Source organism: Meriones unguiculatus, chromosome 7 (genome assembly GCF_030254825.1).
Source record: "Meriones unguiculatus strain TT.TT164.6M chromosome 7, Bangor_MerUng_6.1, whole genome shotgun sequence".
NCBI lineage: Eukaryota > Metazoa > Chordata > Mammalia > Rodentia > Muridae > Meriones > Meriones unguiculatus.
The window spans coordinates 40,808,611-40,832,967 of record NC_083355.1 but is presented as its reverse complement, the minus strand read 5'-3'; the positions used below and the strand labels follow the sequence as shown (position 1 = coordinate 40,832,967).

Below are 24,357 nucleotides of genomic sequence, written 5' to 3'. Positions count from 1 at the left end.
TTTATAAAACAGTTATTAAGGGGAAATGTTTATTGGCTAGTTTCAGAATGGACACATTTTTTAGTAACTGATCATAATACTAAGCTTTTTTTTACTAACTCAGTGATGTCTAATTTTTTGTTTCTATTTATTTGAAAGTGTATTCTTTACCTTGAAATAAATGAATTAATTCCTCATGAAAAAAGAAAATTACAAAATTACTAAATCTTAAGTCTGAAGGTTAATCTGTAGTACATACATATTACTGAGGTACAGCTTTACAGTTGTCAGAAATTATTACATATTAAGCTGATGGTGGCTTTTGCTTGTAGTTCTAGCCTTTAAAAGCTGAGGCAGGAGAATCATATGTTCTAGACCAGTTTGGATAACATAGTGAATTCCAGTAAGGTCCTCTGTTAAAAACAAACAGAGGTACACTTCAACCAAAGCTGAGAACAGCACCCCTTACCCCCAGGAGTTTGTGTAAGATGTTAAATGGGATGGCTGTCTATTTAGTTTATTGATTTCTAGCAAGATTTTATGCAATATGTAGGGAGAAGTAGGGACTCAGTGCACTCTTTTTTAATCGTTCAAACAAAACATGGAAATCCAGTTGCATTGATTGAGCTGGGCAAATCAGTGCCCCAAGAGAAATCTGTTGTATAAATATGGCGCTTAGTGTTGCCAACCTTATAAAATGTGAAAATGGGCCTTTGAGCATGTCCAGGAAAGATTATCTTGATTATGTTAATTCAGGTAGGAAGGCCTGGCCACCGTGTGGCACCAGGCCTTGGTCAGTGCTATAGAGTAGAAAGTTGGGCACCAGCATGTGTTCATCACTGCTCTTCATTCCTGTTCATGGATTTGATGTGAGCAGCTCTCTCAGGCTCCTGCTTCTATTCCTTACTTGCCACTATAACCTGGAACCGTGAGCTAAATAACCTTTATTTTTTATTTTTTGTTTATTTTTCCTAAATAACTCTTTGCTTTTGTCAGAATATTTAAGTACAACAACATGAAAAGAAATGGAGACAGTAAACTATGTCAGTTTGTAGGAATTAACTAAATTAAATAACTGAGAGACAGTATAACCATATCTTAACGTTCATATTCTTTAATTGATGCCTTTTCAGTGTGTGGTTGTTTTGTCTGCTATCTGCCTGTGCACCACATGCATGTTTGGTGTTTGCAGAGGCCGTAAAGAGGGCGCTAGATTCCCTGGGACTGGAGGTACAGATAGTTGTGAGCTGCCTTGTGGGTGCTGGGAATTGAATCAGGGTTCTCTGTGAGAATAGCAAGTATTCTTAACTGCTGACCTACTTCTCTAGGTCCGAGTTTATTTTTTAAGATGAAGTCTTGCTGTGTAGCCCAGGCTGTCCTTGAACTTCCTCATGCCTTAGCCTTCCTTGGGTTAGGATTAAAAAGGTGACCACCACTCTGCCTACCTTAATTTTGTATGTAGATTTCCTGCAAATAGTTTGTAACTCAAAAGTAATGTGAGTAGTGAATGAGAACTTAAATGTTAAAGACTAGCTTGATTTTGAATTTAAAAACAAACAAACAAAAAACCAAATCCGCTAGTAGGATGTGTGAAGCTGTTAAATCACCTGTAGTTACTATATGAATATATTATTATTCTATCAAGTTTCTAACTAGAGTCTTACAAATTGAAAATTTATATTTTAAACATGCATAATCTATATAAGCAGTGAAAGTTTATCCAGTCTTTGTCTGTAAATTGATAAATAAACTTTAGTGGTTTTTCACAATTAGTAACTTTTTGAAACATTTAAAACAGAAATATATTAATTAAATCTAAAGAAAAGATCAGTAAAGATACACATAAATAAATAAAACAGGCTTTTTTAATCAGCTAGGTAGGCTAAACAGAAATAGGAAAATATCTATATAAAATAATTATTAAAAAATCCTTAGCTAGGTCTGGGGATGTAGCTCAAGTGTAGATCACTTGCTTAACTACACAAGCCCCAACGTCTTGGCTTCAATCTCTAGCATTATAGAAATAAAAAAACTTCCCTAGGATCAGCTGTCTTTGTTTATGGTGACTATGTAATTGTCCATGTGTTGTGCCATCTGCTTATCGACTTAAAGATTATTGGTTTACTAATGCCTTTACTTCATTTACTAATTCCATGTTGTTAGTTGTTGTTTGTAAGCATTTAACTAATGATTTCAACATTGTGCTGAACCACTAATCTCGTGGAAAGCTGTGATGATAGCATTCTTACCTGGTGAAAAGTATATAATATATGCATGTGTTTCTGAAATGTGTTAGATAACTAAACTTTTCAAAAGGACAATGATTGGCTAAAGATTTTTGCAAATATTTTGTTTTTAAATTCAGTATGACATTGTTGAGAAAGGACAGCTTTATTTGCACATGCTCATTATTATATTTTAAAGCACAGTGTGTCTAGTTAGTGTTGGACTTAAAGACATTTGAAGACTTTGAAAATCATATTATGTGTTTGCATGGTCTTAGAAAGTTTCTCACAAAAGGATAAAAGCTAGCATTACTGTGGTTCAAGAGTGTACAGCTCATATGACTTTTGTCCTCTATGTTCTCTGGTTTTTCTCTAGTCTGCGTTGGATTGGTGGCCTAAGATTGATGCTGTCTACTGTCACTCAGTTGAACTTCGAAATATGTTTGGTGAAACACTTCATAAAGCAGTTCAAGGCTGTGGAGCACACCCAACAATACGAATGGCACCAGTAAGAAACCCTGAGTTTTGAATTCCTCCTGTATGCTGCGTTTTTAGTGTCTTCCTCTCACTCCTGAGGACTCGAGTTTAGAGGGTTGACTGGGTCCTTCCTTCCCTGTGAATGCCGTATTGCAGTGCCATTGCTGCCCAGTGAACAGTATTTGTTTTTCACTATTTCTGTTAGGTGAACTTTAAAGAAAAATTTCCAGAATTTTAACTGTTAACATCTTAGTGAATGTCACCTTGCTTCTTCTGTTTTCAGTTTAACTTTTTCTTACTCAGGTATTTTGATTGGTTTCTTACTTTCAAGGATGAGCAGTGGAACCAGACCCCTGTGTTAGAGTGAATGACCTGATGCTGAATAGTACACAGAAAAGTAGACACAGAGTGAAACAGCTTTCACTTAAAGATGTTTATATTTTAGTCAATACAGTCATTTAGAGAAATTTGAGGAAAAATTGATAGTCACTTTGACACTGATGTTTAGTTAATCCTAACAAAGGCGTACTTTGAAATTGTGTTCCAAGAGATTGGTTAAAATAGAATTTAAAGCTCATAGAACATGAGTTTCCACCGCTAATGATAGGATTGTGTCCGTGATTTCTTTACTTATATGTAGGAAGAGCATTTACATGGCAACTCTTGACATTGACTGGTGGTGCTTTGTCTCTGCTTATTTTCTGTTCTTATTGGCTGCTGTCGTTCACATGGTCAGATGCCAACCAGTCACTGTTTTGCATGGCAGTGGGCTTCTGTGGCTGTAAGTATATATGACCCATTGTAACTACCTCAGAAAAGTCCTCTATTTCTTTGACTTTTCTGTGTATAGTTACCATTATAGTCACATCATGTCATTTCAAATGAAAATGTAGCATGTCTTTACCTGTTGACTTATCTAATAAACCGTCCATCTCACACTTATAATTTGAACAGCTTCCTCCCTGGCATGCTTCTCTTTCTAAGATCTTACAGACAATATAGAAAATATGCAGAATGATTTGTTTACTCCTATCCAGTTGTCAGTAGCAGCTTCTGAGGATTTTAAAATTATACCAGACGTTCAAGTGAGGAAGTTTTTTATAGAGGGTGCTTTGGCTTTATTCATCCTGAAAATAATAGCCAAAAGAAAATGTCTTTGATTTTGTTTTTTTTCCCTGCAGTGCTGGAGATCAATCCCAGGTTTTCCATGAATGCCCGACATGTATTGTACTATACCCCATGCCCCAATGGTATTTTATTAAATAAAATTTAATATGCAAGCTTAGTTTAGTTGATTTTTTGTGATGAACAGTACACAGTACCTTTTTAATGTTAAAAAATTATTACAGGTACATATGTTAGTGGTAACATATATAGTAGATATGCAAATATTACTTAACTGGATACTATTTTCCTTAAGTTTTAGTAATGTCTTAAACCCATCTACTCTCCTCCCCCCCTTTTTTTTTTGCATTAGGAGGGAATGCTAACAGTCATACAATTGTACCACTGAGCTGTATCTCCAGCCCCAGATTCCTATATGCTTGGTGTAGCTCATTGGTGCAGTGCTTACTTAATATGCATTGGCTCTTAGGATCAATTTTCAGCACTGCAAAGAATGACTTTGTGTTTATTACCTAAGTTTATTATACCTGTTCTGCTGATAAGGTGTATAATAGGAATTATTGGAAGAACCATATTTGCTTTCTGTGTAAATTCAGCCTAACACCTCTGCCACTTAATTTTTAAGCATGAGTGCTGAAACAAAATGAATCCCCTTTCTTCTTTTGAACAGCCACAGATTTGATTAATAATCTGGCTTATTTTACATATTGAAGTTTCTTATATTTGGTTGTTAGTTGGCCTAAGCGCCCTACAGTATACTTCTGTCACTGTTTTCTTCAAGCTGGAACTAGGGAGGGTTTCTTGTGGCTCAGTGACATGGAAAGAATTTTGCTTTATTTTTATTTATTATTATTTTTTAAAGTATCAGTCTACATTTAGTTTTCAGAATCATTTTCAAGCTTTTTCCCCCTTTGGGATACAGGCTATGTAGCTTTGGCTGACCTTGAACTCACTGTCTTCTGTTTCCACATTCTCAGTGTTTTAAAAGATTCATTTTTATTATTTTTTATTGCATGGGTGTGTGCACATGAAAGCATGTGCCCATGGAGGCCAGAGGCATTAGATTCCCCCTGAAGTTGGAGTTACAGGTGAGTCTGAGCCACCTGATACGAGTGCTGGGAACTAAACCGGCCTTTTCGTAAAGCAGTACACACTTCACCTGAGCCATCACCCTAACCCTTCCCAATGTTTCTGTGCTCTGTGTATTTGTCTCTATAGGATTTTGAATGTATGTGTGTAATGCTGTAGGGAAACTTTCTGGTCAATGTTTTCATCAGAGAAAATGGAAAATTAATATGACTCAATTATATAGAGTAAGAACGGTTTAAAATTTGGGGAAATCTTTAAGATAAGCACCATTCATCTTTGTGCTAGTGTGCAAATAGACCATGGGTGCTCCTGGTGCTAATGCTAGAATTGTGGGTTACTTCGTGCTTGCTTTGCTTGAACTGATTTGGAGATTCTTAGGAATTCAGTTGAGGCTTCACTTTGCTGCATAAGTAGCTGTCCAGAAGTTCTGTCTATCTGGGCATGATGGAACACACCTTTACTTCAAGGTCTTGGGTGGCAGGCAAATCGTTGTGAGTGTGAGGTCACACAGGGTGACACAGAGAAGATCTTACTGTGTAGCCCTGGCTGTCCTCCAACCCAGAGATCTGCCTGTCTCTGCCTTCTGAGTGCTAGAATTAAAGGCCTGTGCCCTCACCGCCTGGCTCTTAGTAAAATCTTGTTTCAAAAAAAGGTCCTGTCTATGAAAAGGCAAACTGATAGGTATTTTAAATTTTGACCACTGCTTGGTATTTTGGAGATGTTACTTGTTACCAAGAACTATTTACTTGAGGGCTGGAGAGATGGTTCAGCAGCTAGGAGCACTTGTTGCCCTTACAGACGACCCGAGCTTGGTTCTCGGTTCCAGGGGATCTGACACCCCCTTTTGACCTTTGCCAGCACCAGCATGTGTATGGTGCACAAACATACATACAAGCAGGTAAACTACTCTCACATGTGGAATTTTAAAAAAGTTTAAAAATACTAATTACTTGGATGTTGTTTTTCTTAAACAGGATAAAAATAAGTTGTTGTCACTTTTAGCCCTCATAGTTCCTCTTTCTGACTCTTCTGTAGAGCAGTTATGAAGATGCTTTGAATAAACTCACTCAGTTCCCTAAGATTTATATATAGCTTGTGTTGGGTGGGATTTTATTATTGTAACTCTTTGGAAGTGATTTGTTCTGATAGCCAAGCAAACTAGGCCAAATCTTGTTAAAAGAATTAAAATGTCACATGGCCAGTGAATGGTCAAGCCTAGTTAGTTCTGAGGTTGATTTGACATCCAGCCTAGTGTCAACTCCTCAGTTGTCCTCTTGATAGCAAATTAGCTTGATGGCTAATGAAGCGCTCACTGTATCAGCACAGGCTCTTCAGCTCCCGGACCAGCACCAGGCATACAATGGGTATGCTGCGTGTGTGCTTGTTGAATGAATTAGTGGATGAATTTATTTGACTGAAATAAAAATGTGTCTATTTGTGTTTTTTCTCTTCTGCAAAACCAGTTTAATAAAATTTCTAGAGTAAGATGACCCTCTAAAGACCTGTCTTCACAATGTTTGTCTGGGTACCATGTTTCTAGGTATTGTTTAAAATGCTGCTTTTGATCTTTGAAACTAGCAGTTTTCATATGAATATTGTACATGTTTCTTTTTTTTGTACTTCAGTATTTTTAAATTTTTGAAATATTTTTCAGCAGTAATAATTTACATTTTAAAACTAGAAATGTGCTTTAATAAAATTAAAATGTGAAGTTTTTTCTTTTTGTCTTGGGTGGGGTCTTGGCATACACGTTTCTTACCATGCCTCTAAGTCAGCCCCATGGTCTCAAGTTAGGTGTTTTCAGTTCCTAAAAACTCTCCAGACCTCTGCCTTAGGAATCTCTTGCCTGGCGTAGCTGACTGTCTTTCACCAGAGCACATGTGTCACTTTAGATCTGCACTGCAGAAGATAAGTTAGTAAAGACGGCTCTTTTTAAAAATACATCTACTTTAGAAACAATTTGTTAAGCAGCAAATTGTTCCTGACTTTGTATAACCCATTAATACTAACGCCCATTAAACTGAAAGAAGTATTTGAAATTTCTCAAACCTTAGATTTTCTAGTAGTCAGTTATACTATAAAACAAAATATACATGTTAACACCTGACATTAAACTAAAAATTATTTTAAAAATGGTTACTGAATCAGAGAAAACTTTTGTACCAGCTGATTGTCACCTGATTGTGTGGTTCCTGTGAGATCTCGCATCACACTCAGTTACATCATAGTAAATTTGTTCAGGGACGGTTTCACTTTGATTTCCAGTTAGACTTTGAAACACACCCGCACGCACACATGTATGCACCCACACATATCTATAGAGCAAACACTACACAGAAGTTATGAAGTACATCTAATAAATATTTGCCTTAGTGTTGGAGAGTTTGGGTACTTCATTTCTTAAACACTTAAAAATTGAGACCTGTGTGTGTTGTGGGATGTATTCATCTCCAGCTGTTAACTGTGAAAGGAAACAGCTTGTCTACAGAGACATTTTCTTCATAGTTGCGTAAAGGCTTCCTTCCCTGCTATCGCTGTATCTTTATATGTACTCAGTGCAGGAATCCAGGTCAAAGCAGATTTATTTTTGTGTGTTAAAGAAAATATTTTATGGGACTAGAGAGAAAGAGTGAAAATGAATCCAGAATGTAATTGCTAGATTTTTTATTGACTAACTAGTCATAATTTTTTAATTGACCATAGTATCTTTGTGATTGAACATTTTCACCAAAGAGTTCTATTTTATGAATATTCTTGTGCAAAAAAGGCAAATGCATGCATTCTATAACTTAAAAAGAAGAAATGCCAGCAAAATAAAAGAGTGAATTCATTACTAAAGCCATACAGAGGTTGCCTACAGAGAATGTTTCCTCAGCTCTAAAGAGCATACTTTAATTCTGTCTGAGAGTGGATGTGAATTTCCCTTTGTGTAGTATCCTAGAATTCACAGTAGTTTTCATTTCTTTTAGGAGTGATGCATCTTACCGTTGATAATGTTGCACAGGCTATAGGATATTTGTATATGTGCATGTGGGATGTTTGCTAATTTGAATTCTCCAGGATGTATAGTTGTGTGAGATAGAGACCCAATATTTTTCCTCTTACATTTTCATATTTAAGAACCAGTTTTTTAAATCCAGGAGCAAACTTGATATGCCTTTAGTGTTTTAGGTTTTTATTAAACATTATTACATTTTATTATATAAGAACAATGTACATGCTATAAAAATGTTTTTTAAAATGCAACGTTAAGTGTGTGCTTATTAGCTTGCTTCTACCAGTATCATACATGAGGTGGAATGCAATGTGTGTTTTCAAAGCTTTTAAAATAATTTTTATAAAAAGTATAGCTATTATTCTGAATCTGATGCCTGATTGATACTAAGGTGATGCCATGTTTTTGTTTTGTTATTAGAGTCTTACATTTAAAGAAAAGGTAACGAGCCTTAAATTTAAAGAGAAGCCTACAGACCTGGAGACAAGGAGCTATAAGTATCTTCTTTTGTCCATGGTGAAACTAATTCATGCTGATCCAAAGCTTTTGCTTTGTGTAAGTATTTTCAATGAAATGCTTTGATATTATTTCACTAATTTATTTGAGCTGAAAGACCAAAATCCTTTCTAATTATATGAGTAACCTCTAAGACATTGCCAAGAAAACTGACTGCCAGAGAATTCTAATATAATTAAATCACATCTTCTAACCTTTCCCTTATCGATGAACTGTCTTTAGTGGCACCATTTGCTCTTGTTCTGTCTTAGCTCATGCATCATAATCAGGCATATCCCTGGGGTCACATGGAACAAGCAGCTGTAAAATCAGTGTGCTCTGTGTCTATCCAGTCATCTGTTTAACACTGCTGAGACAGTTGCTTTTATAGCAAGCTCCCTGTGTTCTTTCATCATCCATGTATTATCATTGGCTCTGCTTAACCACATTAGAAAAGAAAGTAAAAATGAGAATGATTAGTATCCAGTTATTGCCATAACTGCTTTTTATTGCCTCAGATGGTATTAGATCCCTGAGAACATCACTTTGGTACACAGAGTAATGAAGAACTAATGTGAACACTGTAACCAGGTGATAGTTATGTGACAGGATTAAAAGCATGGGCTCTGGAAAAAGAGTAATTGCTAGCAGGAAATTTATTTAACCTCTGCACCTTGGGTTTGTCATCTGAAATAGTAAGTAATTATAGTTCCTACCTCAGAGAGTTCGTTAAGAAGAGTGAAGTAGTATGTATAAGGCTTTCAGGAACAATTCCTGGCATATAATAAGCAATAAAATTAGTTACTTCTACTATTAATAAAATACTCTTCACATTAACATTAATGTCCAAGTAAAACAGCTTGAATGGTTCATAGGATGGCATGTTCAACTTTTACCAGGTCTGTCTAGTCCCCGGAAAACACTGTTATGTATAATTTTCTATTGCTTTACTCAATTTCAGGCTTTAAAAATGCTTTGGTGCTTTACAGTTTTGCTGCTATGCTATTCAGATTACTAAAATACAGGCATTCATAACTAAGTGCCTGTGGATCCAAGAAGTCTGTGCATGTGTGTGTGTGTGTGTGTGTGTGTGTGTCTGTGCACATGTGTATTTGTTTGATTTTTAAGCCGAAGTTTGCTGTGTATATTGAGTTGGCATCGAGTTTGCTCTGTGTACCATACTGACCTGGGATTTGTTGTGTTTCCCTTAAACTAGACATTCCTGACTGCTGCAGTTATAGGAATGTGCCATCATGCCTCTACTCCAGAATTTTAAAAACACTTACACATGAGCAGTTTTTCTGTTAATGAGAAATAATGGACACAGAGAGGATGAAGTTCCCAAAGGATTGGTTACCCAAAGAAGACTTATGATCTTTTTGCACTTTTTGAAAAGTCCACCCAAATTTGGGAGCCTAATAGAATAGTTAGATCCTTGGCTTGGAAAAATTTCGTGAAACTTTGTCAGTGGACTGTGACAATCATAACACTTTTTTTTTTCTTGGCTTCTCTGGTGTGTGCGTGAGCTGTGATGGCATCTCACTGTGCATGCCACATAATGCTAGGGTCAGCCTGTTTACATGGCTGTAATTTATGTCCAACAATAGCCCAGAGTCACCAGTGTCCTTCATGTTAAATAGGTTATTGTTTGAAGAACAAGGGTTGAATTGTTTGAGGGAAAAGAGTTTAAGTAAAATTTGCTATTTTCCAAGAATTAGGAAAATCCTTTTTTATTTTCCTTGATGATGTTGGGGACTGAACCAAAGTTGTGTAATGCAGGCGAGGGTTCTACCAGTGGCCTAGCCCTGCCCTTTGTGGGGCTTTTGTTTTGTATTTGGTGGGGTTGGGTGGGGGCTGGGTTTTCCTTTGATAGGTAATTGTCACTACTTCTGACCCAAGCCTAGCTCCTTGGAAATTGCATCCTTTGCTGCCATCTAGTGGTTAAATAACTTCCTCCATAACCACGGGAAAGTAAAATAGAACATTTTACACATAAATTCTAAGCCTTAGTTAATAGGAGAAATGTAAAAGTGGTCTCAATCATGGTATCTTTTTAAAGTAATATGATTCCATCTTCTCTTTTTGCCATCTTTGTCCTGGTTCATGTCACTCCATGGTTTTCCAGCTTCCTAAATAACTGCCAGCATTTCTTATATTCCCCAATCATTTCTCTGCACTAAGTTGTAGTGTCCTCTTTAAAAATCTTGTCGTGCCTGGTCCATCTTTTGGCCAAAGTTGCTCTTGGGTTAAAGATCAAACTCCAAATAGAAGTGGAAGTTCATTCAAATCATCTGTCCTCTGTTATTTCTTCTGCACCTAGCATTTTCCTTTTGTCTTCTCCCATCTCGTCAGAGCGCCTGCCCGCCAGTCCCCTTTCCTTGCTTCTCTACTTCTTCTTGCTCTTCCCTCAGCTTGCAGTCTGCTTCTTTTTCTTCCTTATATAGCATTTCCTGCTCATTCTAAGCTATTATCAATGTTCTGTGGAGACCTACCTGATTGCGCCTCATTTCCAGCCTCTAGGTCTCCTAGCAGAGGTTCCTTTATGGCTCTTGCTTCATTTGCAGTTTGGCATCTGTCTAGTAGTTTAATTAATACTTGCTTTCCTCATGAGACTGCTGGAAAGCCAGGGCATCTTTTTTTTTCTCTTTTGCTGTCTCTCTCTCTCTCTCTCTCTTGCTTTCTTTCTTTTCTTTCCTTTTTTTTTTTTGGTTTTTTATTTTGTTTGTTTTGTTTTGTTTTGTTTTGAGACAAGGTCTCTCTATCATGCAGCTGTGTCTGTCCTGGAAGTTACTGTGTAGACCAAGCTGACCTCAAAACTCACAGAGATCTGCCTGCCTCTGCCTCCCAAGTGCTGGGATTGAAGACATATCAGATTAGGGGACATATTTCTTTTTTATTGTTTGAAGGGGCTGGAGAGAAGGCTCAGTGCTTAAACACTTCCTACTTTCTCAGAGTTCCTGTGTTTGGTTCCCAGCACCCACATCAGGCAGATCACCATTGACTTTAACTCCAGTTCCAGGGAATCCAGCATTCCATGGCCACCTGCACACGTTACACACACAGACACACACACAGACACGTAAATAAATAAATTTAATGAAAATAAAAATGGAAGTTTGCTTTTCTCTTGCAGAATCCAAGAAAACAGGGTCCTGAAACTCAAGGCAGTACAGCAGAACTAATTACAGGCCTCGTCCAACTGGTTCCTCAGTCACACATGCCAGAGATTGCACAGGAAGCTATGGAGGTAAGGGGAAGTGGATTCTGGGTTCTTGAAAGACTGCTGCTGTCTGTGTTCTTTTTCTAAGAACTTTATTTTTTAAAAAAATATATTTAAAATAAAACAGTGTGTGTGTGTTTGTGTGTGTGTGTTTGCACATGAGTGCAGTGCCTTCAGGAGCCAGAAAATAGTGTTGGATTCCCTGGAGCTGGAGTTCCAGGCCATTGTGAGACACCCAGTGTGGTTCCTGGGAACGTTGTTATTTTCTAAGAGCTGTGTCCATTCCCAGCCCCTGAGCCATTTCTCTAGCCCCTCTGTGTGCTACTGCTGCTGCTCCGATTACTACTACTACTATTACTTGCTTTTGCGAGACAGGGTTTCTCCGTGTAGCCCTGGCTGTCCTAGACTCGCTTTGTAGACCAGGCTGGCCTCGAACTCACAGAGATCAAATTGCCTTTGCCCCTCTGAGTACTAGGACTACAGGTGGGTGCTACCACACGGACCTTCTGTGTACTGTTTTGATTTTGTGTGTGTAGTTTCTTGGAGTAATGAATGGATGTCTGTTCTGGAAATGGCATGTTTGTGTCTTTATATTTATAAACTCCGTTGAGGGCCTCTATTTATTTGCTTTATGCTTTGTAGCAACAAAGCATTGTACCAATTCTTCTTAAAGACTTACTGATAAGTGTATGTGCGTATGGCTGTTTTGTGTGCATGTATATATGCGTGTCGTGTGTGTATTGCCTGAGGTTGCCAGAAGAGGGGTGTGGTGGTGTGTGTGCGTAGGTCAGAGAAACTCACGTTCTGGCTTTGGATGGCAAATACTTTTACCAGCTGTAGCCAGTTCACTAGCTCCTACAATTTTCTGGTTTGTTTGTGTTTGAGACAAGATTTTACTATATTGTTCTGCCTGGTCTCCAAATCTTAAAGCAGTTCGTCGCCTTCAGCCCTTGTACTAGCTGGAATTACATTTATGTGTCACAAGCCATATTGTATGAAAAAATTTGGAAGTTCATTGTTTCTTCCTTAAATTTATTCTTGTGTTTTTGTCTGCATGGTGGGGGTACGGTGTGTGGGCACCTTGTGTCTCCTTGTGGACTTGCTCTTCTGCCACTTTTACATGAGTTGCAGAAAGTGAACTCATGTTTTCAGGCTTCTGTGACAGTACCTTACCTGAAGAGCCACAGCATGATAGACATTCAGTGTTCTATCTTTTTGAGGGTTACTACAAATAATGACATTAAAGTTACTGTATCATCTTGTATTTGTATTTGTCAGCAGAGTTTTGGTATTTCTCCATCCTTGATGACACTTGGTACTGTCTCTTTTTAAGTTATAACAAACCTACTGAGTTAACAAAGTTGACTTTTTAAGAAATTCTGTTTCTAGCTGGGTGGTAGTGGTGCATGCCTTTAATCTCAATTCTCAAGATGCAAAGTCAGGTAGATCTCTGAGTTCGAGGCCAGTCTGGTTTGCATTGTGAGTTCTGGGACATCCAGGGCAACACAGAGAAACCCTATCTCAAAACAACGACAAAAATTACGTTTACTTATCTGTTGTGTGTGGGGGCATGTATGCATACCACAGCATACATGTAGAGGTCAGAGCATAACTTGCAGGATTTCGTTCTCTCTTTCTACCATTGGGTCCCAGTTATCGAACACAGGTTGTCAGGCTTGATAGCAAGTGCCTTTACCCAGTGATCTACTTCATCAGCTCAAAGTTTACTTTCAAACATTATTTTTATACTGACAAACACACACCTTTAATCTAAATAAAATCTGTTGCTATATAATTTTCATATACTAAGTAATTTAAGACTTAGGGTATCTCTCTTCACACCAGAGAGTTTTCTCTCTGCAGTTAATACCCTACCCTGTTCTACACATTAGCCAGTCTGATTCTGTCCCTCTAGGTTAGCTTTACAAGCTTATAGTAAATGTGATCTTATTCCTCCACCCCTTAAATTAGGAAGTGGGTGTTTTAAAACATTTATATGTATTGTTGCATGTGTCTGTTTTCTTTTCCTGATTGTTGATGAATATTCTATTTATTTGTTCATTAATAGAGTCATTGGTAGACAGCACCCATTACTACTGAACGTTAACCTTGTATTCCTTGCAGTCCTCATCCCTTCTCACCCCTGGTCTGGCCTTTGCCTCCTTTGTAATAATTGATTTACTTTGTTAATATAAATTAGTTCACATTTTATATAAATGGAATAAAAGTTTTTATTTTTTACTTTAGCATAATTTCTATAGCTTTATTGTATTAGTTGATTTTTTTTTTAAGGTTCATTCTTTTCTGTTTAGTGTCTTAGCTCCTAAACCATCACTCCAGCCCCAGATACACTGGAGACAGATAGAGATCTTATTGTTGCAAAGGTTCAGGAAAACTGCATCAAGTTAATAAAGCTTCAGAATATATAAGACAAAATATATACAGAGCTGTAAAGAAAGGAGCTGTTTTTTGTTGCTCAGTAATATTCCATTGTGTAGATGTACCACAATTTCTGTATCCATTCCTCAACTGAGGGGCATCCTGGTTTCCAGCTTCTGGCTATTACAAATAAAGCTGCTACAAACATGGTTGAGCAAATGTCCTTGTTGTGTACTTGAGCATCTTTTGGTTATATGCCTAGGAGTGGTATAGCTGGATCTTGAGGAAGTGCTATTCCTAATTGTCGGAGAAAGTGCCAGATTGCTTTCCAAAGTGGTTGTACAAGTTTACATTCCCACCAGCAATGGATGGGAACCAACCCTTTCTCCACATCCTCTCCAGCATGTGTTGTCGTTTGAGTTTTTTTTTTTAAAGATTTATTTATTTATTATTTATATAGCATATAATATTCCGCCTGCATGTATGCCTGTAAGCCAGAAAGAGGGCACCAGATTACAGTATAGATGGTTGTGAGCCACCATGTGGTTGCTGGGAATTAAACTCAGGACCTTTGGAAGAACAGCAAGTGCTCTTAACCTCTGAGCCATCCCTCCAGCCCCCGTTGTTTGACTTTTTGATCTTAGACGTTCTGATGGGTGTAAGGTGAAATCTCAGGGTTGTTTTGATTTGCATTTCCCTGATGACTAAGAATGTTGCGCATTTCTTTAAGTGTTTCTCTGCCATTTGATATTCCTCTATTGAGAGTTCTCTGTTTAGCTCTGTACCCCATTTTTTAATTGAATTAACTGATTTGTTGCTGTTTAACTTCTTGAGTTCTTTATATATTCTGGATATTAGCCCTCTGTCAGATAAAGGGTTGGTGAAGATCTTTTCCCAGTCTGTAGGCTGTCTTTTTGTTCTTACGACAGTGTCCTTTGCTTTACAGAAACTTTTAAGTTCCATGAGGTCCCATTTATTGTTATTCTTAGAACCTGTGCTTTTGGTGTTCTGTTCAGTAAGTTGGCTCCTGTGCCAGTGAGTTCAAGGCTTTTCCCCACTTTTCTTCTAACAGGTTTAGTGTGTCTGGTTTTATATTTAGGTCTTTGAGCCACTTGGACTTTAGTTTTGTGCAGGGTAATAAATATGGATCTATTTGCATTTTTCTACATGTAGACATCCAGCTAGACCAGCACCATTTGCTGAAGATGCTATTTTCTTTTCCATTGAATGGTTTTGGCATCTTTGTCAAAAATCGGGTGTCCATAAGTGTGTAGATTTATTTCAGGGTCTTCTATTCAATTCTATTGATCCACCAGTCGGTTTCTATGCCAGTACCATGCAGTTTTTATTACTGTTGCTCTATAGTACAGCTTGAGATCAGGGATGGAGATATCTCTAGAAGATCTTTTATTGTAGAAGAATTTAGCAATTCTGGGTTTCTTGTTAACCATATGAAGTTGAGAATTTTTCTTTTCAAGGTCTGTGAAGAATTGTGTTGGTAATTTGATGGGAATTGCATTGAATCTGTTTGGGTAGAATGTTCTAAAAATGTGCATTATGTCTTTTTGGTTTATGGTTTCATTTAACATCAAGAATTCTGAGTTGTTTGCCCGGATAATAGTATATCTTGGGGTGATATTAAATTCTCCAACTATTACCAAACAAACAAACAACAAAAAAAGGAACTGTTTACAAATTCAGATATAGTGGCAAATTCAAGCACTTTCCTGACATCCAGAAGAGTAAGGGTGAGGTATGTCATTGTATTCAGTAGAATAGTACGCTGAATGTGCATAGTACTTTCTTTTCATGCATACCTGGAAAATATTTAGCATAGGGGAAGACTTAAAACTTCCAAAGTATTAAAATACTATTTTACTACTATAGTAGATTAAGATTGAAATTAATTTATAAAATTTAAAATGTAGATACTATGTTTTCATTTACACACTACTGAGTATAATTTAGCATAACTACCATTAAATTTTATTTTATACTAACAAAATTAAACATATAAGCTTATGCTTTACTCTTAGTCATAGAGCCAACAGAAATGCAAATGTCCATTCACAAAGCCCACAGAACTGCCAGCAGTAGAATATGTGTCATCTCTTCATAGTGGCATCTACTCAGACGTGTCGACAGAATAGACACTTTCGGTTCTGCTTATTTAACTGAATTCTATGCAGTAATGAAAATAAACTGGATGTGGTGGCACACTCCCAGCCCTCGGGAGGCAGAGGCAGGCGCATTGTTGTGAGGTCCAGGCCAACCTGATCTACATGGAGAGCGCCAGGCCACCCAGTGCTACACAGTAAGACCCTGTCACCAAAAGGAAGATGGTAAAGAAGAAAAAGAAAAGAAAAATTGATAGCCTCTAGGTTCACTTATTTATAAATCTATGTTGTGAACAGATTTTTCATTTTTCTTGAGTAAATTCCAACCAATGCAAAATAACAACACTCTAAACGGTCTGGTTTATATAGAGAGTTTCAGGACAGGACTATATAGAGAGACACCATCTAAAAATAAAAGAAAGCAAAATGATAACCGAATCTCATAGATATGATATTGAATGAAAATAACCAAATGCAAAATGCATTTATATACAGCTTAAACACAAGCACAGCAATATGATGATGGCATTCAGAAGAATGCCTTCATGTAAAGAGAGCAGTGCCTGGGAGGTGAGGTCTGGGGGCCTTCTGGTGTTGGCAGTGCCTGGGAGGTGAGGTCTGGGGGCCTTCTGGTGTTGGCAGTGCCTGGGAGGTGAGGTCTGGGGGCCTTCTGGTGTTGGCAGTGCCTGGGAGGTGAGGTCTGGGGGCCTTCTGGTGTTGGCAGTGCCTGGGAGGTGAGGTCGGGGGCCTTCTGGTGTTGGCAGTGCCTGGGAGGTGAGGTCTGGGGGCCTCTGGTGTTGGCAGTGCCTGGGAGCTGAGGTCTGGGGGCCTCTGGTGTTGGCAGTGCCTGGGAGGTGAGGTCTGGGGCCTTCTGGTGTTGGCAGTGCCTGGGAGGTGAGGTCTGGGGGCCTTCTGGTGTTGGCAGTGCCTGGGAGGTGAGGTCGGGGGCCTTCTGGTGTTGGCAGTGCCTGGGAGGTGAGGTCGGGGGCCTTCTGGTGTTGGCAGTGTTGAGAAGGTGTCGGTGCACCACACAGACGGTCAGATTCTGTCTCCTCTCCCTTGTGCTTCGAGACAGAGTATTTGAAATGTTTGCCTAGAACACTTGTGCACTCCTCATACATTGTTTTACTGTGTGTATGTATGTCAGGATTCATCCTAAAAATTGGTACATTGCTTATATTCTTTTTGGAGGATTTGTTCAAATATTTGCTTTCACCCCGATAATTAATTCTTATGTTTCTTGTCTTATGTATGTTATGTATAATTCAAGATAAAAATACATGTATATTCCTCTTCTAATAGAGTATCGGGAGGACTTTACTTATTCATTAATGAGAGAATGGGTTAGTATGAAGAGAGTGCTATTTCAACTTGACATGCTGCTAAGTATCCATTAAAGCCTGTGTAAATCATTGAGCAGTATTGAAAATACTTATGGGATACCAGATGAGTATAATGTGTTTTCAGTTTTATTGAAGTAAGTCAGTCACACACTATGTAGCAATATATTAAACCACAAACCATGAACAGTAAGGTGTTTCCCAACAAATTGTATCATCTAATGGCCCCATAGTCATCTTTTTTTTTTTTTTTTTTTTAAATATTACTGTATTCTGTGATACTGGCATGATGACAGAGTCACCTTTGTGGCACTTCTCAGGGTATAGCTCCATTGAGTGACACATGTTGGTATGGAAAACTAAAGCAGGGGAGGACATGAGTATTCTTTTATCATTGAAATAGAAAAAAAGCTAATAAATTTTCACCCAGATTAAACAATAAACTATCAAACAGAAAATGTTTCACCCAAAAAAACCCTAAAATACCCGTGTCTTACCAAAGGCCAAACCATTTGTAAACGACAAGCATAAAGTTGGGATTTCATATCCAACTTCTGACTAATGTTCTAATATTGCCTTCTCTTCTTTCACTGTATGTATTTGAAATCTTTCAAAAACAAATGTGCTCTGGCAGTTTAACACCTTCTAAAAAGAAAGCCTTAGTATGCCTTGCTTTCTTTCCAGATCAAAAACTTTCCCAGGTTCCCATTCGAGAGTTAGAACCCCTGAAGCACCAGAGCCCACAGGCCTGCGCCTCACTACTGTTTATTTCTTCATCTTCTACGTGTCTTTGTCTGCAGAGTTTAAATGGAGTAAGAGAAAATGAGTGCTTTAGTTTCCCAATCAACTCTGTGCCACTGTATGAAAATCAACAGAAAATCCTAAAGTACCAGTAACTTGTACCAAGTGTTTTTACAATAATGGTAAAACTGAATTTTAATTTGTGCTATCTTTTTTTAAATGGAAACTATAAATCACTAAATGTTGCCAAATAACATTTCATTAATGTTTTTCTGAAAGGGCATAAAGAACCTCATGTGTATTTACCATGGACTGAATGTACAGAGCACAGAGGATTTGCTAGGAAATGGGGAAACATTATAGAAGTGGAGTCTAGCTTGCGCAGATTTGAAGGAAGAGTCTTTGCTTTCATAACCTTTGATGGTTTTAATTTGTAAGATAGCATATTTATATGGTAGTTACTCATTTAACTCCTGTTAGTACTCATGGAATACTTGAAACTGCTGCTGAATACTTGATACAAAGTTTTCTTAGTTTGGCACTCTGTCAATCTTAGAAAATAACTTTGATTCAAAAAGGGTGTAACAAGCAAGTTAACTTCTGCTGTGTTTCATTGTGTGTGTTAATTTTAGGGGAGATCATTTTGTTCTAGAGTTTAAATTATTGAATCATGTTGTTATTGCTTAAAACAGTTTTGTATGTATATATTGTTCTGAATTCATTCACAACTTTCTATGTTTATGCCACTTAGAATAAAGTGATGGAGGCAGAGGGCGTGAGCTCTGGGTGGGTGACGCTGTGGGTGAGAATCATGTTCATCTGGTTTGCTCTCCGACTGGTTGTTCCCACTGTATCTCAGAACTACTGTTGTACTCTGTTTGTTAGCATTTGTGAAATAAGTACTCCAGTGTTAGTTTTCTAAAAAATTTTCAGTGCACTCTCTTTTTTTAAATTTCAGGCTTTGCTGGTTCTTCATCAGTTAGATAGCATCGATTTATGGAACCCTGATGCTCCAGTAGAGACATTTTGGGAAATAAGGTATATGTACTTTCAAATTTTAATTGAGTTTAAATTTTTTAATTTTGTCTTTAAGTATTATAGTATTTGTTCATTGTCATATTTATTCAATTACACCTAGAGATGTTTTATGACTTTGTATTTCATTTGAATTGAAAATATTAGAATGTTTAACTGTCAGAAATGTCACGTATATGCAAAACAAGTTTTTTAAATGGTGCTAATTTTTATCACCTTGCTTCAAGTTCTTCTGCTTCATGCATTTTTCTCTATTGTGTACTCTTATGTAGTTACAATTATGTTTGTTGTTTTGAGACAGGTCTTACCATGTAGCCCTGGTTAGCCTGGAACTCAGTATGTAGACCAGGCTGGTCTTGAAGTCATAGAGCTCTATCTGCCTCTGCCTCTGGAGTGTGTGCTGGGTCTAAAGGTGTGTCCTACCATGCCTAGCTATAATTCTGTTTTTGATAGATGTTTGGAGTTCTAAGACTAAAATATTAACATTTTGTAACTTTGTTTTTAGTTTTTAAAGTTCTTATTTTTTAAACTACGCACATCACTCAGTAGTGCAGAACATGATGAGCAGGTATGAGACTGGATATAACCCCGCATTGAAAGGTCAGGAACAATGATCTTTGTAAATTTTCTGTATATATTAGTGGTTTTGGTGAATAAGTTAAAAAACAGGCATATATTTATAAACAAAATATACAGGATTTTGTGTCTATTTCTGTGGCTGAATGATGGCAGTCTTTTAATGAGCATGAAGTCATCACATTAAAAAATATAAATCTATAAACCTTAGGTTTTGCCATTGTGTCATCATAAACGTGGTATGCTAGGTCACCTGGAAGCTGAGCTAAAACCTAAACTCTAATAATAATGTACTCAAGGGCTGGAGAGATGGCTCAGAGCTTAAGATCACTGGCAGTTAGTTCTTCCAAAGGTCCTGAGTTGTATTCCCAGCAACCACATGATGGCTCATGACCATCTATAATGAGGTGTGGTGCCCTCTTCTGGTCTGCAGGCATATATGCAGGCAGAATACTATATAGTAATAAATAAATAAATCTTTGGAAAAAATGATGTAATCATTGGAGGCATATGTAACTTTTAATTTAACATATTATCAAAGAAAAACCTTTAATTTTAGTGCATTTTACTTAACTTGATCTATATTCCACCATAAAATAAATTTAAATTGTCAATAAGATATTTTCTATTTTTCTTTTCATGAAGTCTTCAAACTTTGTACTGTGTTTCACAAAGTACATTTCAATTTGGACAAGCTTCATTTAAAGTGCTCAAATTGTCACATATGTCTCGCTAGTAGCTAAACTATTAGACAGTAGAGTTTTATAGCATTGTGTAGTATATAGTACATAGCATAGAGAACAGTTCAGCAATTTTGTCCTCTAAAGGAGCAAGAAAGCAGTTACAGACACATGGAATTGAGGGAGTGTGGCCATATTGCATTGGAACTTCCTTTTAGAAGTTACATGGCCTTGTCCTGCAAGCAGCAGTTTGCAGGCCCTGGCTCCAGACGACTCTGATTCTTTGCAGTCTTTTCTGTGCACATGAATTTGTGATTTCTTCTCATCCTACTTCAAGGATAGGACTCTTTCTAATTTGTTATTAATTTAGATAAAGCTGAGGAAGAAACCGGGTCACGGTGGTGCACACCTGTGATCCCAGTACTCGGGAAGGCAAAGGCAGGCATACCTCTGTGAGTTCAAGGTTAGCCTGGTGTACAAATTGAGTCTAGGACAGCCAGGCTATACAGAGAGAAATCCTGTCTCAAAAAATCGAAAAACAAACAAACAAACACAAAAATTAAAAAAAGCCCTTGAACAAGGGAAAGTACATTTCTAAACTTATGTCTATTATGAGATGTAATTTCATGTATGATTATATTTATAATAGGTTCTTGATGATTTTGTAACGTTGAACTTTATTATTGCAGTTCACAAATGCTTTTTTACATCTGCAAGAAATTAACTAGCCATCAAATGCTTAGTAGCACAGAAATTCTCAAGTGGTTACGGGAAATTCTGATTTGCAGGAATAAATTTCTTCTTAAAAATAAGGTAAGCACAGTAACCTTTCTTAAATTGGAAATATCTGGATAGTAAGGAGATGTGTTAATTTCCTTTCTGTTGTTCTGATAAACACCAGGACCAAAAGCAACCTGGGTTGGTGGATTTGGCTTACATGTCTTAATTGACAGTCCATTATTAAGGAAAGCCAAGGCAGGAAGTAAAGCAGAGGTCTTGGAGGAATACAGCTTACTGGCTTGCTCTCTGTGGCTTGCTCATTCTACAACCCAGGACCACTGGGTCCACAACCTGCAGCAGACTGGGCCCTTTCACATCAATCGTTAACCAAGAAAATGCCCCACCGGCTTGTCCACAGCCTGATGGAAGCATCTTCTTAACTAAGGTTCCCTCTTCTAAAGTTACTCTAGCTTGTGTCAAGGTGACAAAAAGCTAACCAGTACAAAAGAGATTTTTGTTAGCTAGATTATATTCTACTTCAGTTCCTCTTTCATTGAATCCCTAAGATAAAAGTAAGTACAAAAAGACCTGGTAGTCTAACATTTAAATAGTCTAGGCTTTGAGCTGATAATTTGAATGATAATGAATTCTGGTTGACTTAAGTAGGATTCTGGGTCAGGCCTATGAAGAGTGGAGGCTACTATAATCACAGAAGGCTCCAAGAGTGTGTTTTCCCTTTTATTCTTTAGTCTATACATATGAATTGGCTCTCAGGGCTAGTCCAGGAAATAATCTTTCAGAAAGCTAAAAGGCAGAAGTTCTTAATGTAGGTTTAATTTGTATGTCTCCCCTAAAGATTTTGTCTTTTAGCTAGGTATGGTCACACATGCCTGTTGTTCTAGCACTATTGAGGCCAGCCTGAACTATGCATTGAGATCTTGTTTTAGACAAGGCCGGGGAATGCAGCTTAATGGTAGAGCCAGCAGTCTGTAGGGTTAGGGGATGATTTAATCTTTTGAAAAGATCAAGAATCATCTTTTAATCGGAAAAACATTTTTGATCATGAGTTGTTGAAACATGTTGAAGTTCTAGGTAATAGGAAAGAACCGTACGATTCTTTTAACATGTGATTTTTATACTCAATTTAAAAGTTTTTCTATTACGACACAGTTTAAAGAATAAACAGTTTTTATCCAGGCCTACCATCGTATTCCTTACCAAGCCATTTAGAGGTGTACTGATGGAGAGGTAAGGTTATTTGTATTGGGGTTATCTTGTTGTGCTGATGTTGCAGAGCTAAGTTTACCCTGGAGATCTTAGACTTAAGAACTCTGTGTGGGGCCTTTGGTGCATTATCTAACATGGTCAGTGTTAGTGATCTGGTAGTGAATCACAGATATTCTCGTCAAGGGCTGAGATACAGCTCAGCTGTTAAGAGCAGATATAAGAACCAGGACTCAAATCCTAGCACCCATGTAACAAGTGAGGTAGGTGTCTCTGCATGGTACAACCTCAGCTCCTAGAGGGCGGAAACTTGAGGATCCTTGGAACTTTTGGTTTTTAGCCTAGCTGAGAAATAATTCCCAAGTTCAGGGGTAAAGCTTGCCTCAAAGGAATAGATAGAATGTGATAGAGGTCACCTGACCTCCATTGTATGCATGTATGTATGTATGTTTACACTCTCACACATACGCACAAATACAAACAATATTCACCCAAAACTTAAACATGGAATTACCATGTAATCCCACTACTAGGTACCAAGCGAGCGAGAGACAGAGACAGACAGACAGACAGACAGATAGACAGACAGACAGACACACACACACACACACACACACAATATCAAGTGCTGTGGCTTTGGTTTACCGAACATATAATTTTATCTTTAAAAGTAAAGTTCTAATTATCCTGACAAGGCCAAATTATTATCTGTAACTCATACAGTGTTAAATTTTTCTTGTAATAGATTTTATTTCACTAAGCATCCATGTTGGGCTTGATTTGGAAGGTGGGCAAATGAGAGGCATTTGAAAGAAAGACATTGCACCAGCCTCTTTACCTCTGTGGATAAATGAATGTGCCTAAAGATGAAGCATTGGAGTTGAGAGGAAGGCTTTCCAGGGCTGCCCTAAACAAAAAGTCAGCTCTTGCTTAGTGCTGTGTTTCTTGGATGTCAGTGCTTCAGCAGAACTTCCTTTTTTTCCCAGCAGGCAGATAGAAGTTCCTGTCATTCCCTCTTCCTTTATGGAGGGTATGATGTACCTGCTAGTGGAAATACCACTCAGATGTCAGTTGACCATGATGAATTACTACGGACCTGTACCCCTGGAGCACCTCTGCGGAAAGGAAAAGGAAACTCTTCCATGGTAGGTCATTCTTTGTAACTCCTGCATCATCATGTCCACTCTTATCTTTCTGAGTGGACGTTGGCAAATTTCAGTTAAATAATTTAGCACATTAGTTACAGATTGCTTAGAATTTAGTTGTACTGCTGCCCAGTCTGGAACCCTGGGCGACTTCTTCACAACTCTGTGCCTTAGTTTCTCAGATTTAAAATGGAGGTAGCAGGACAGGGTGGAACAAACCTGTAACCCCAGGATTCTAGAAGCTGAGGCAGAAGGATCACAAGTTAGTTGTTTTTTTATCTGTTTGTTTGGTTGTTTGGTTGTTTGGTTGTTGTTGTTGTTTTTAAAGGCAGGGTATCACTATGTATCCCTGGCTATCCTGGAACTTCCTATGAACACCAGGCTGGCCTCAAATTGAGATATTTGCCTGTACCACTGTGCCTAGCCTTTTAAATTTTAGTTTTTAAAAAATGTGTATGGGTGGTTTGCCTACCTGTATATCTGTGCACTTGTGTGTGCCTGTTGTCCACAGAGGTCAGAGAGGGCTTCTATTCCCATGGAACTGGACAGATGGTTGTGAGTGCTGGGAAGCAAACCCAGGTCCTCTGGAACAGCAGGAAGTGCTTTTAGTGCCCTTAACTGTTGGTTTTATTCCTCTATCCCAGAGGGGACAAATTTGAAGCTAGCTTGGTCTACCTAGTAAGACTTCCCCCCCCCCAAAAAAAAAAGCAGAAAGCAATAATAGTAGTAAAAAAGTTAAATAAAACAGGTAAAATATTCTTGGTCCAGAGTTACTGTGAAGTTTAAACTAGGTAA

The 24,357-nt window shown here is 37.8% G+C and overlaps 1 protein-coding gene across 8 annotated transcripts in view; it reads left to right on the top strand.

Annotated features, from left to right (window-relative positions):
* Nf1 (neurofibromin 1) overlaps positions 1–24,357 on the top strand; it is a 236,597-nt gene that overhangs the window by 75,647 nt on the left and 136,593 nt on the right. For 4 of the 8 annotated variants that reach the window (XM_060387184.1, XM_060387186.1, XM_060387189.1 and 1 more), the window contains 7 exons: positions 2,581–2,712; positions 3,418–3,462; positions 8,311–8,445; positions 11,519–11,632; positions 19,141–19,220; positions 21,163–21,286; positions 23,404–23,562. In XM_060387184.1, the coding sequence (XP_060243167.1) occupies positions 2,581–2,712; positions 3,418–3,462; positions 8,311–8,445; positions 11,519–11,632; positions 19,141–19,220; positions 21,163–21,286; positions 23,404–23,562 (789 nt within the window). The remainder of the gene's footprint in view (positions 1–2,580; positions 2,713–3,417; positions 3,463–8,310; positions 8,446–11,518; positions 11,633–19,140; positions 19,221–21,162; positions 21,287–23,403; positions 23,563–24,357) is intronic. The other 4 variants (XM_060387188.1, XM_060387187.1, XM_060387185.1 and 1 more) reach the window with 2 other exon arrangements.